At 42.2% G+C, this 13,427-nt stretch overlaps 1 protein-coding gene across 8 annotated transcripts in view; it reads left to right on the forward strand.

Annotated features, from left to right (window-relative positions):
• The window catches only part of NOX4 (NADPH oxidase 4), a 167,336-nt gene that overhangs the window by 65,047 nt on the left and 88,862 nt on the right, over positions 1-13,427 (forward strand). For all 8 annotated transcript variants that reach the window (XR_006175841.2, XM_065581676.1, XM_065581677.1 and 5 more), the window contains one exon: positions 125-185. Coding sequence is in view for 7 of the 8 variants with exons in the window: in XM_065581676.1 (XP_065437748.1) it covers positions 125-185 (61 nt within the window). In the remaining variant the exon portion in view is untranslated. The remainder of the gene's footprint in view (positions 1-124; positions 186-13,427) is intronic.

Here is a 13,427-nt window from a genome sequence, read left to right on the forward strand (position 1 = left end):
GTGTAAATCACTGGAGCTACTCTCGTTTACACCAGCTAAGGATCTGGTCTCAAAATTGTGCTTAAATCTCAGTTTATTTAATTATTTTTCAGAAATGTTCCTTAACTTATTTCATTTTTTTCAGTGTCCAACAGATACCAAAGCAACATTTGGGGTCCATCTTAAAATAGTGGGAGACTGGACAGGTATGTAGAAACAAACTTTCCTTTTTAGGCACAAATACCTTCACTTGAAATTTTATCTCCTGAAGGCTTGAATACAATGATCACACTTTGATTATGAAGATTTTTCACTAGAAGTTATTCATATTTATTTGTCAAAAGTTGCCTTTATTGCTTTATCAATGCCACCGCTGACTTTTTCAGATGTGTATTTCTTTAGATAACACATTTTTTTAGTACTAACAGATATTCTGATTGTCAGCTAATTATTAGTAATGTGCTTCAGTCTCTATGCTTTTTACAATAGCCTGCTGCCTCTGTGCCAAGTGTAATGGTGCCTGCAGAAATGCTGAAATGTGCACTCCCTTGATAAGGGGATTTTAATACCAGCAGTTCGGTTGACTGCCGGGTTAATTAACACCTATGGCACACTGAGATTACAGGTTGCTTTCATGTTCTCCTCTGCTCTTCCACTGCTCTGTCAATATTCTCCAGACCGCAGGTGTCAACCTGGATTCCATGCAGAGGAGAATTCTAATTTGCTGCTCGACGTGACAGCTGTTTACTTAGGTGACAGTTGTCATTGGTGTCTGATGGGTGATTTTTTCCAGCTTTGCATTTTCTGTCTTAAGAGGAAGCCGGCTCATTTGTTTTTTGTAGAGGAATGTCTTCTATATTCACTTACTCTGGTTCATCAATGTGGGGTGGGCTTGGTACCCACCACTTCTCCCCAGGACCAGAGAGCCGCTTAAAGAAAAAACAAAGTGGGGAGGTGTTAACTAACTGATCTTTCTTGAGGGGTTGGGAACTTCAGCAGGTGCGACTGGCTGCCTGATTTTAGTAGACATGGTTTTGTATGTTATACTCCTTTCCCTCTGCTTAGTGTTTGTGTTATCAGTTTAGATGGTAAGCTTTCTGGGGCAGAGACTCTGTTCTGCTCTGTCTGGACAGTGCCTAGCACTGTGGGACCCCATTCTCAGTTGGTCCTTAGGCTCTACCATAATAAACCTGGTTAATCAATAAGAATAAGAATAATAGACAGTTGTACTTTCCTTCAGGTCTGTCTCCTCAGCTTGAATTCCTGTTATTTACAGCTCTCTTCCTGTATCTGATCATTAGATTTCAAATAATTTACACCTGATACCATTGAGGGCTCACGCTGTATTGCAGAGAGGTCAATTAAACACGTACATAAGAACATAAGCGTAAATTAAAGGGATGCGATGGTGCAGATATATGGTGAATCAGAGACGCGCTGGTTAGTTCAGAGCAATTTCCCATGTCCCTGGCTGCTGCTCCTGCTACCTGCACCTGTGAGATGCCGTGAAGAAGTGGTAACCTGGGTTGCTTCTGGCTCTAACGACTTGAGGGAGCAGATATACCATGCTGCTATAGGCATACCTATGATAGATTTTTTTTTTGGCTAAGTCACTCATGCGGGTTTTGTGCTTTTCTAAAAATTGAACGGAAAACCATGTGGCCTGAGTATTTGGGGGCAGGGAGGCAACTGCACATGGGTAGGAGATGTGTGTAGCGCTGAAGTCAGAACAGGTTTGAAAGAGTGATTACCACATCCCTGATCAGGCGATGACAGAAGGATAATTGAGCTGGCAACTCCTTGTGGGAGGTTTCTGTTGATGGAACATCATTTCTTGCCTAGGTTCCAGCAGATATAAATTTAGCATCCCAGTAGATGTAGGAAGTAGCTTCTGAATGAATAATTATGACTTCAGAAGTACATTTTCAGGCCAGGAGCAGATATTTAATATATCTTCAGGCAATATAATTACTCACTCCTAAGAAGTAGTGATTTAATACAATGGAACATGGGATGCATTTGAACAGCGGGGGGAAAATGTAGTTTTGAGACTCATTTAAAGGGCATAGCCTGTGGGCCAAATTTTCAGCCAATGTGTATCAGAGTAGTTCCATTAAAGTCAGTGGAGCCAGGCCAGTTTACACCAGCTGAGGATCTGGCATGTTAATTAATACCTTTTCAGAAAGGCTGTGCATGGTCTCCCATTTTGTTGGCAGAACATGCATCCTGAAGATGACTTTTGGGTGCAGATAAGAGTACTTTTCATTTATGGTCATATGGTAATAATACTGGAGATCCCATTGTGCTAAGTTGTGCAAAAACATATTGGGAAACAGACACTGCCCCCAGGGGTTTATGATCTAAATCAGTGGTGCCGAGCCTGATTACACAGGAGGGCCACATAGATCTAAGCACAGCCTTGTGTGGGCCGAACAGATTCAACGTATTTTAATAAGATTTAAAATCACTTGTATTGATTTAAGTTCAGCTTGTTTCGTGTGTATTTAGATAGGTTGTATAAACTAAAATGACGTAAACATGACAACAAAATGCTAATTAATTGGCGTTAGTATATTTTGTTGAAATAGGGCGTGGGCCTTACGAAATGCTCTGGTGGGCCATGTGCAGCCCCCAGGCCATAGGTTGGGAACCCCTGGTCTAAATAGATAGGCCAGACAAAGGGTGGGAGGCAAGGCATAATTATTCCTTGTTTACTGATGGGGATCAGAGGCATAGAGAAACTAAATTACTTGCTCAAGGTGATACAGGGAGCCTGTGGCAGCACCAGAATTGGACCCTGAGTCCCAGTCTAGTGCCTCAACTACAAGACCAATCTTTTCTCCTGTATTTGAATCCATAGCTACCGGATTTGTATACATTTAGGGCAGTGGGGCTTGGTGGAGTGTGTAATTCTGTCCCTGGGAAAGAACAGCCACCTTGTTGGCCTTGTAGAACTGCTCAAGCATCCGTGGCTGTAGGGCTAGACTCTGCAACTCCTGGATGCCACACTCATTGTTCCAGGGCCACAGTTTGGTGTTTAACTGGCAGAGAAAGAAGAGATGTAATCCTGGAAGACATCTGTCTGAAAGGGCTAGATTGGTGCCAAAAGAAATTCCTTGTGTAAGATTTCTTAAAGGAAATCACAATCCATGCAAGATTTTATTTCCTTTTAAATGACTTGATGGGGGCTTCTGATCAGTCTGCTTATGCTTAATGAAATACAATGTACTGGGTATCACCCCAAAACTTTATCAGGTAAGGTCACAAACACAGGTGGGGCTTTGGCACAGGCTTGCCAATAAAGAATGCCCAAGTTCTAATTTATCCTCTGGGAACGACTCTTTTTGTGACCAGGGGCAAGCAATATAACCTCCTCCCCTTAATTACCCTGTTTGTAAACTGCTTTCCTGGCTCCCATAGATGTTGTGAGGATTAATGAGTTGATATCTATAAAGCATTTGGCAGATGGCAAGTGCCATCTAAGTGGTACATTAGCCCTGGTCTGCTCTTAAAACTTTTACCCGCAGAGCTGTGATGGTTAGGGGTGAATTTTTTTTTTTTTTTTTTTTTTTGCTGATATAGCTATGGTGGTAAAAGCCCTAGTGTACACATAGTTTTACCAGTATAAAAGTGCTGTGCCAATATAGTTTATTTTGCTTCCCAAACTGGAGTAAAGCACTGTTGGACCATGTAGCGGGGTGGTTACCCGCTCCAGCCCTGACAGGGTAGAAGCCAGCCCTGGGAGAGGGCCCAGGGCTAAGAGAAAAAGCCCAAGCTGATTGGGGAAGGAGCTACACCTGGGCCACGCCCCAATCAGCGTAGCTGGGCCTTATAAGAAGGCCAGCGCAGCCAGAAGCTGAGCAGAGTCTCTCCTCTAGTTGTGGAGGGAGACTGGCCTGGCCGCAGGGGAATAAGAGGGTAGCTGGGAGTGAAGCAGGGCTGGGGAAGAGCTAGAGGAGCTGGGGAACTCCAGTCTGGCAACTCCCCAGGCTGCAGGGCCTGGTTCCAGGCCCATAGAGGCACTGGGTGGTAGAAGAAGGCAGCAGGTCAAACCCCCTTGCCTGTGATGAGTGGCTTTTATACTGCAGTCTGCCCCAGTGAGCGGGGGGCTAGATGGTGACTGGCAGTAGCCCAGACTGAGGCGAGGTGGGGGTAGTGGGTGGGGGTTCCCTGGGGAGGGGAGACCCACAAAAACTGTTGGGGTATTGCCAGGGGCCCAGAGAAAACGGGCACCGGAGTCTGGGAGGGACACGGGGGCCAAGCTGTGGCACTCGGGGGCCTGTAGAGGGCACTCCGGGCTGGAAATTGAGTTAATTCCCTGAGAGACCAGCAGGAGGCGCTGCAGGGGTGAGTCCCACACGCTTACAGACCAGTATCTACCGGGAGAGAAGGGGATGTTGCCCTAGGCAATTTGCCATCTGTAAAATGGGGATAATAGCACTTCCTACCTCACAGGCATGTTGGGAGGACAAGTGTGTTGAAGATTGGGAGGTGCTCGGGTACAATGGTGATGGGGGCTATAAAAGTACCTAAGATAGCTTTGCCACTTTAATTATGCCAGCATAGTTAAAGTGCAAAACTTTTCAGTGTAGACAAAGCCTTATAGTCTCTCCGATTCAGTAGATAAACATTAGCTGATTAACACCTGTTTGTTCTGCTTCTCTACTTGCTGGCTGGTGACCCTGTTCTCCTCCAGACCCGGGAAGTTTGTTAGCTGAACGTTTACAGAAGTCCTTTAAAATTTTTTTTGGTTTAATATTTGTTGTTAGCTTTGTCGCCTATTATGCTCCTTTCTCTTGCTGCTCCTTCAAGGACCATTGCTAGTTGTGCTTTAAAGCTGACATTTCAACTAACACCCCCTGAAGGGAATTGAGAGACCATAGGCCATGATGATCTGTCCAGCAATACAACAGCAGCAAAAACAAAACACCACACTGTAGCAAACAATGTGTCTTGCTCATTAACTGTATTTCAGGTCTTTAGACAGAAAGTGATATTGATAGCATTGAAATAGACGTGCTCTTCTGCAGCTCTGCAAGATGTTGTCATGGAAAATAAATATACAGCACACAGAAGAATTAAGGTGAACTGTATATTTTTAATAAATCCAGTAAAAAGACTGCAATATATTACAATGTCTGCGGGGACAAACTAGTTAGGGTTATATTAAAAGCATTAGTTTTGTACTGTGCCTTAACTTTTATTCTGTAATGATATCATTCTGCTGTCAGACTGTTTATCCTGTTAAAGATGTTTGCAAGACGGATCCAATGTTGCTGGGTCACAACACATTGTTACAGGGACAGTATAATAGCACTGTGTTGGCCTTCAATTGAATTTGGTACTCTTACTATCCTGTACGTTACTACATTGGCCCAGGAAGTGACTTTGGTCTGCTTGGTTTGGAGATGAGGATAAATATTGCAGTGAGGTTCCTCAGTTTTAGGTATTGACTCTCCTGGTTTGAATCAGTTATAGTATGTTCTTTATCATTGTTGCCAACTCTTGCCATATTTGGTGTTTTTCTTAAAGCTCCAGCTCCTGGAGTCAAGTGGTTTCAAGAAAATCCCAGCTTTCATTTAAACAGGAAAAAAATAAATCTCTGTTCCTCATGGATGTGAGAAAAGTCTGCAAACATGAGCTGAATGCACCCTGAAGGCTTCAAACCCAGAAACCACATAAACTTTCATGCTTTTTAAAGCCAATCTTATGATGTTTCAGAAACTGATTCTTGCTATTTGAGCTGGAAAACTGGCTTAAACAGGCAGCTGGGGATTTCTTGGGATGGGGAATCCTCATGTAGTGAGACATGGCTGTATGGGCTCTGTGTTAACCCCTCACAGCTCTGAGTATAGGAGGTATTCCTGGGGGCAAGTTGTGACGTGCTGTGAGCCATTTCAGCCAGATAAAATGTAGTGGTAAATGTAGGAACTGGAAAGAGAGTGATATTTCATTTTCAGAAACCTAAAGGATACAATTAAAACTGTTGAGATAGCCGACCATGTAATCAATAGTCACCACAACCCTAATTGAGTTTGGTTCAGAATGGAGAGAGAAAGAGAGAGAGGGGATGTGGAATTTGAGTGAAAGAGTTGACAAACTTGCCCCATTATCTTCATAAGTTATTGATTGCTGCTGAGGCCTGGTCCCCACTAAGCCCCCACTTCGGACTAAGGTACGCAAATTCAGCCACGTTAATAACGTAGCTGAATTCGAAGTACCTTAGTCCGAACTTACCACGGGTCCAGACGCGGCAGGGAGGCTCCCCCGTCGATGCCACATACTCCTCTCGCCGAGCTGGAGTACCGGCGTCGATGGCGAGCACTTCCGGGATCGATCCCAGAACATCGATTGCCTGCCACCGGACCCTCCGGTAAGTGTAGACGTACCCTGAGTTTCTTTTAAAATATCCAGTTGCTAGTTAGTAAACAAATAAAGGATAAAAACAGTGATCAACATTCCCTCAAGATCCCTTCTCTTTTGGGTCTATTTCATTTCATGCTAGTATGCTTTAATAATGTTCCTCTTTTGTTACATTAGATTTTGTGAGGAAAAGCAGCAAGAGAGACGATGCCATGTTCAGAGCTGTACAGTCAGTCACGCCAGCAGAATTAAATCTCAGTTTAACGTTCCAGAATCAGCAACAGTGGGACTCTGTTAGGCACACTAAGGTTTTAGGCTTAACTATCCGATTTGCAGACTAAGAAGTCCCACATTATTGGTGAAGCCTTCTGATCTTGCAGTTCAATAAGGATCTGATTCTGCTACCCTTACCCACGGCCCCACTGAATTTAGTGCTTCCATGCATTAGAGTTGCAGAAATGAGCCATAAAGAGCTTTGATTTTGTTGCTTATTTGATTTGATTTGTATAATTAAATAGAGCTGGGCAAAGAACGGATTTGTCGGTTTGGTGCAGTTCTGAAAAATTGGAAAAAAAAAAATCAGTTGAGGTCAAACCAAAACTGAAATTGTGGGGACTTTTCAGTGAAACAGAGTCTGTTCCATAGCAGGGATTCAAACCTGGGTCTCCCACATCCCACACGATGCTCAGATCACTTGGCTGAAGGTTATAAAGATGCGTGGGAGGCCCAGCAGCACCTTCTCGTCTGGCTGTTTTGTGAATGGCCGAAACTATTTGTAGCCAATTCACAAATCGTTTCGGGTGGACTGAAGCTGTGTTTTTGGGCAAACAAACTAGTTGTCTGAAAAATTATGCCCAGCTCTAAAACTGAATATTCATAATAAAAACATAAAAATGAGTTAGCTGTGTATTAGCCAAAGATTGCCATAAGTAATATAAGTTTTTTACTCTTTAGAACCATTTATGTTCATTGATTGATTTTATTATTGTAAATAGATTAAAATAAATCATTAACAGAAAGGAGTCCAGAACAAATTTCGCTTACTGGCTAGACATTGAAAGCCTCAGTGCTCTTTTTACAAAAGGAAAGTTAATGACAACAAGTTTACCTTTGTGAATTTTTTTACTCTTAACCTGGATGATTTTGCTTAAACTGATCTTCATCTGATTTGGTATAAAACACCCTGTTATTTGAGGCAGCTTTGCTTGGAGTAGTCTGTTTCCTAATTTAAAGGAAACAGTCAAGATTGTTTGGCTTGAAAATTAGCCTATAGCAACAGCCTTCCTACAATGAAGGTCCTATTTTGACAATTCCTGTTATGGCCAGACCTCCATTTTTACACTTCCCAAACGTTCAGTGACTTCTTTTAAAAAAAAATAAAGAAGAGGACGTAACGTGACCATTAGCAATTATCTTCGAAAATTATCATGGAAGATGGGAGAGATTCCAGAAGACTGGAAAAGGGCAAATATAGTACCAATCTATAAAAGGGGAAATAAGGACAACCCAGGGAATTACAGACCAGTCAGCTTAACTTCAGTACCCGGAAAGATAATGAAGCAAATAAGTAATCAATTTGCAAACACCTAGAACAGGGGTGTCAAACTCAATTGCACAGGGGGCCAAAACTCAAAACTCGCGGGCCGAACAGTATAACCATTTATTTAACAGACTAAATATTTATGTTTTTTAACCATTAATATGAACCAAAATACAGGATATCATTCCAAAATAAATACATTTCAACTTAAAATATTTTGCTCTTCATAAAAAAATATCCTGTCAATACAATACATTCAAAATCTGTACATGCTGGAATATTAAAAAATCTGAAAATATAAATAAAAAATTGAATTGAAAGCAAAAGTATAATCATAACAAATCATAACATTCCATTTTCTTGTCCTATTTAGTCAGAGCCTGATACTTGGAGTCTTTTCTTTGCAACAAGTTCGTTTATGTTTGGGGTTAGGTTCTGTGTTGTGAAGATTCTCAGGATCGATTGCAGGTGTTCATCAGTGAGGCGACTCCTGTGTGACGTTTTGTTAATTTTCATCACAGAGAACAGCTGCTCGCACAGATATGTGCTGCCAAACATGGACAGGATTCGAGCCGCATGTTGGCGGAGCTGCGGCATCGCTTCAGGAATGAAGCGAGTGAACTGTGCTGGCCCCGCAGTGTCGTACTTTGCCTTCAGTGTCCCGTTACATTGCAGTTCTATCAGCTCCATCTGCATTTCTACAGGTGCGGTTTCCACATCGACTGCAAATGGGTTGCGAAGCAGCTCGAAGTTACTTTTCTGTGCCTCAAAGTCACTGAAGCGCCGTGCGAACTCAGTGCGCAGCGCGCTGAGTTTTTCAGCAAAGGTGGCATTTGGGAAAACTGTGGCACTTTCTTGGTTCCGTATTACTTGGCAACAGGGAAAGTGAGACAAGTTGCATTGGTGCATTTGTGTCTCCCATAAGCGCAGCTTCACTTGAAATGCCTTCACTGCATCATGCATATCGGTTATTATGTGCTCCCGTCCCTGGAATTGAAGGTTTAAAGCGCTAAGATGCGACGTTATGTCAGCCAGGAACGCCAACTCACATTTCCACTTTTCATCCCGCAGAACTGTGCAGTCTTTCCCCTTACTGTCCATGAACTGGCAGATTTCCTCTCGCAGCTCAAAGTGTCTTTTGAGAACTTTTCCCCGACTTAGCCACCGGACCTCCGTATGATATGGCATATCGCCAAACTCGCTATCTATTTCCCGCAGAAAAGACTGGAATTGGCGGTGATTTAAACCGTGGGCTCTGATAAAGTTGACGGTTTGTGTTACAGTGTTCATCACATGATCCATTTTTAGGACTTTAGCACTCAGCGATTCCTGGTGTATGATGCAGTGATACACTGTCAACTCACCGGCACAGTTCTCCTCCCGCATCTTTGAGCGCATCCTTCCCACCAGTCCATTTTTTTCACCACACATAGCAGGTGCGCCATCTGTTGTAAGTCCAACGAGTTTTTCCCACGGCAGTTTCATGTCGGTTACACTTTGAAATACATTTCCAAAGATGTCTTCTCCTTTCGTTGTCCCGTGCATCGATTTAATGTCCAGTATTTCCTCTGTTACGCACAAATTGGAATCCACACCACGGATAAATATCGCCAGCTGTGCAGTGTCAGTCGCGTCAGTAGTTTCATCCACGGCAAGGGAGTATGCAACAAAATCTTTTGCTCTTTCAGTCAACTGTGTTTTCAAATCAGTCGCCATCTCACAAACCCGATTAGCAACAGTGTTTCTGCTGAGGCTTACATTTGCAAACGCTCGCGTTTTATCTGGACAAAGGACGTCGCACACTTTCATCATACAATTCTTTACGAATTCCCCCTCGGTAAACAGCCGTCCTGATTTGGCGATCTCTTCGGCCACAATGAAACTTGCTTTCACAGCAGCTTCACTTTGTGATTTTGCTTTGGTGAAAAACGTCTGCTGGGATGTCAAATTCTTCTTCAACTCCTCTACCTTTTGTAGCTTCTGTCCTGCGCTCAGGTTTTTGAATTTGTTCTCATGTTTCGTCTCGTAGTGCCGTCTTAGGTTATACTCCTTCATTACAGCGATATTACTCCCGCAAAGGAGACACACTGGTTTACCTGCAATTTCAGTAAACATATACTCATTCTCCCACCGGCTTTGAAAGCCTCGGTTTTCAGAATCAATTTTTCTCTTGGCCATTGTTGGGGTCTAGCTTTGATTTGATATTAGCGTTGTATACATCAACAGACCGCGAACTTGAACCGCGGCTTGCCGTTGGCGGCAATTGCACTGCATCATGGGATTTGTAGTGTGTGTTATTGGGGCGTCATATCACAGGGCCATTAAAAACAGATATATAAAACGATTTCGCGGGCCGGATATAATTGTATGGCGGGCCGGATGTGGCCCGCGGGCCTTGAGTTTGACACATGTGACCTAGAAGATACTAAGGTGATAAGTAACAGCATGGATTTGTCAAGTCAAACCAACCTAACAGCTTTCTTTGACAGGGTAACAAGCCTTGTGGATAGGGGGGAAGTGGTAGATGTGGTATATGTTGACTTTAGTAAGGTTTTTGATACTGTCTTTTATCACCGTCTCATAAACGAACTACAGAAATACAACCTAGATGGAGCTACTATAAGGTGGGTGTATAACTTGTTGGAAAAACGTTCCCAGAGAGAAGCTATAAGTGGTTCACAGTCAAGCTGGAAGGGCATATCGAACGGGGTCCTGCAGGGATCAGTTCTGGGGAGCCTATGATTCTATGACTGAATGATTTAGGTTTTTCTTATGTTTCAATATATTATGTGTAGGAGACGATGAATAATCTTGTAGCTAAGACACTGAACTGCGACTTGAAAGATCAACTGCGAGTTGAATTTTCTGATCTGCTTCATCTTGTCTGACTTGGACACTTTATCTCTCTGTGCCCCTGTTTCACATTTTGTAAATCAGGGACAGTAATATTTCACAGGTGTGTGGTAACTGATTTTTTTTTTTTAATTACTTGTGGCATCCACAATTTGCTGGCCGTTGTCCACATGTGCTCAGATAGTGTCTGCCACAAAGAACTTGTAAGACTATTTAAAACAGTCTAATGATTGTTGGATGGCAGTGCATGCATTGTGTATGTATGGTACATTCATTTGCAAGTATCAAAGAGATCCAGTTTGTCACATAATTGGAATAGGAGTTACTCTTATTATTTGGTTTTCAAAACAATTATGCCGCTTAAACTTTGCAAATATAGTAAGAGAAAGAGGGCCATTAGTAGCATTTGCTACACTTTACTAAAGAAGATCATTAGAATATAAAGGTCCAAGTCCAGGTAATCCTGTGGATTTCTAAGCAAAGGTCCACTAATCATTACCAATATCCTGTATGCTACATTATGGGTTATTGAAGAAGACAAGGTCTCTGTCCTGGGATTTTCTATGCTAAATTAGACAGATTTTAATATCTCTGGTTCAGAAATGTTCAGTGGTGTTCCATCCTCCATGTGCCAGCTTTCCCTAGAGGGGGCATGGGTGCTTTAAACCATGACTTTATAGTGCCTGGCTGAACTTTCCAGTCCTGTGTGTATCTTTAAGTACCTTAGGTGCTTGTGGATTTCCAGGGAGACATGAAGGTGCCATCTATTGATGTATGACTACGTCTCTAAACATGTCTCTGAACATGCATCCCCCTAGATATGTAAAATTTGAAAAATTAAAAAAAAATTCAATATTAACTACAGTAATAAAGTAGTTATTTATAGCTGCGTAGATTTTAAGACCAGAAATGACTACTGCGATTGTCTACTCAAACCTGCACAACACAGGGCACAGAATTTCACCCAGTGAACACAATCCAGCCCAATAATTGGTGGTTGAACTAGAGTATCCCATTAAAAACGTTGCATCTTATTTATAATTTGAATGGTTGTGACCTCATCTTCCAGCCAACAGATCTTGTTATTCCTTTGCTAGATTAAAGAGCACCGTAAAGTCAGATATCTTCTACATGTGTGTGGGTGCATATAAACTGTGATCAACTCACATTTGAACCTTTTCTTTTATTAAAAAAATAGATTGAGCTCCTTAATTGTCATCATAAATCATGTGTCAAGACATCAGATCATTCTAATTGCTCTTCTCTGCATGCTCTCCAGCTTTTCAACATCTTTTTAAAAAGTGCACACTAGAACTAGACTCATTGTTCCAGTAGTGGTATCACCAATGCTATATATAGTAATATCCTGGTCAGTATTCTCCATTCCTACATCCTAGGATTGTGTTAAATTCTTTTTGCCACAGCAGCCTGCTAGGAGCTCCAATTCAACTGGTTACCAGCAAAGACCACTCCTCCTCCCAAATTATAACAACCACCACCGATCAACTGCCATGGCTGCTAAAATAAAAAACTATAAACACCCCAAGCCATTAGGGTGCAGGGCATGGCTCGAGAGATGACATTAGAAGCCTAGAATCAAAAGTGTCATTTTGTGACAACTAGCAATTGTCTGTACATGTCAAGGCAGAAGCACTCAATTCAGGCAAGGTGCCACCAGTGAAGACTTACTTTTGAAGGTTGATGGTTACATATTTTAGATGGTCCTGATTGTATGACAAAGGATTTGGTGGTCTCAAACCATTGTAGAGTGAACAGGTGTTAGGATGACTAAACTTTTCACTAACTGCATTCTCAGCAGAGTTGAAGTATTTGAATAGGCATGGACACTGAATTATCTTCACCCCAGTAGATGTGGTCACTCCAGATCAGCGCTGAGACACCGGCAGGGCTGTGTGGAGATAGAGGCATTTCCCTGTTGCTGTCCATGCTGTACACATTCTGTGATTAATAATAATAAAAAAGGCTTGAGTCTTTGTGGCTGTCAGTCCAGCAACTTCTGCGAGCACCAAATTCACCAGAATGTTGCATCAACTTTTGGAATTTCAGATGAGCAAAATGAGGGACACAGTTCTGGTTGAATTTCTAGTACATGAGCAAAAAATAACGGTTGTAATATGATGAACATGGCACCCCTTAATGAGACAGGTGGTGATTAACTATTAACTAATATTTAGCAGGTGATTAATAGTACAAGAAAATACAACCATGTGAGAGATTTCAACAGAATGGCAAGTGCTTATCAAAAATGTGAATGACGTTGCAGCCTTGTGTGCTATGCATGGCAATGAAAGGCATGAGGGTCATGCTAAGCAGAGGAGGGTGTGCTGTGACAGTAATTAGCAAGGGCTTGGCACAACCACCATGAAATGCAACATCTGACAAGCCATTGTTCACCATGCTTTTCATTTCACTGACATTACAAATACTCCAGCCTCCTGCAGCTCTTCCTGCTTTCGTTTTGAACCCCACTTTTTGGTAACAGTGAGGTAAAAAAGAATATCATGTGACCTTTGGCTTATGCGATGTGTGACATTTTTACTAAATTGGTCCAGGATAAACTATACTGAAATCATCTTACATATTGTTTGTTGCAACGCCGGTTATGCAGCAAAAACATCAATATTTACGCTACTGGGGAAATGATTTTTTTTTTCTGCAGAAAACTTTAATG

Source organism: Chrysemys picta, chromosome 1 (genome assembly GCF_011386835.1).
Source record: "Chrysemys picta bellii isolate R12L10 chromosome 1, ASM1138683v2, whole genome shotgun sequence".
Classification (NCBI taxonomy): domain Eukaryota; kingdom Metazoa; phylum Chordata; order Testudines; family Emydidae; genus Chrysemys; species Chrysemys picta.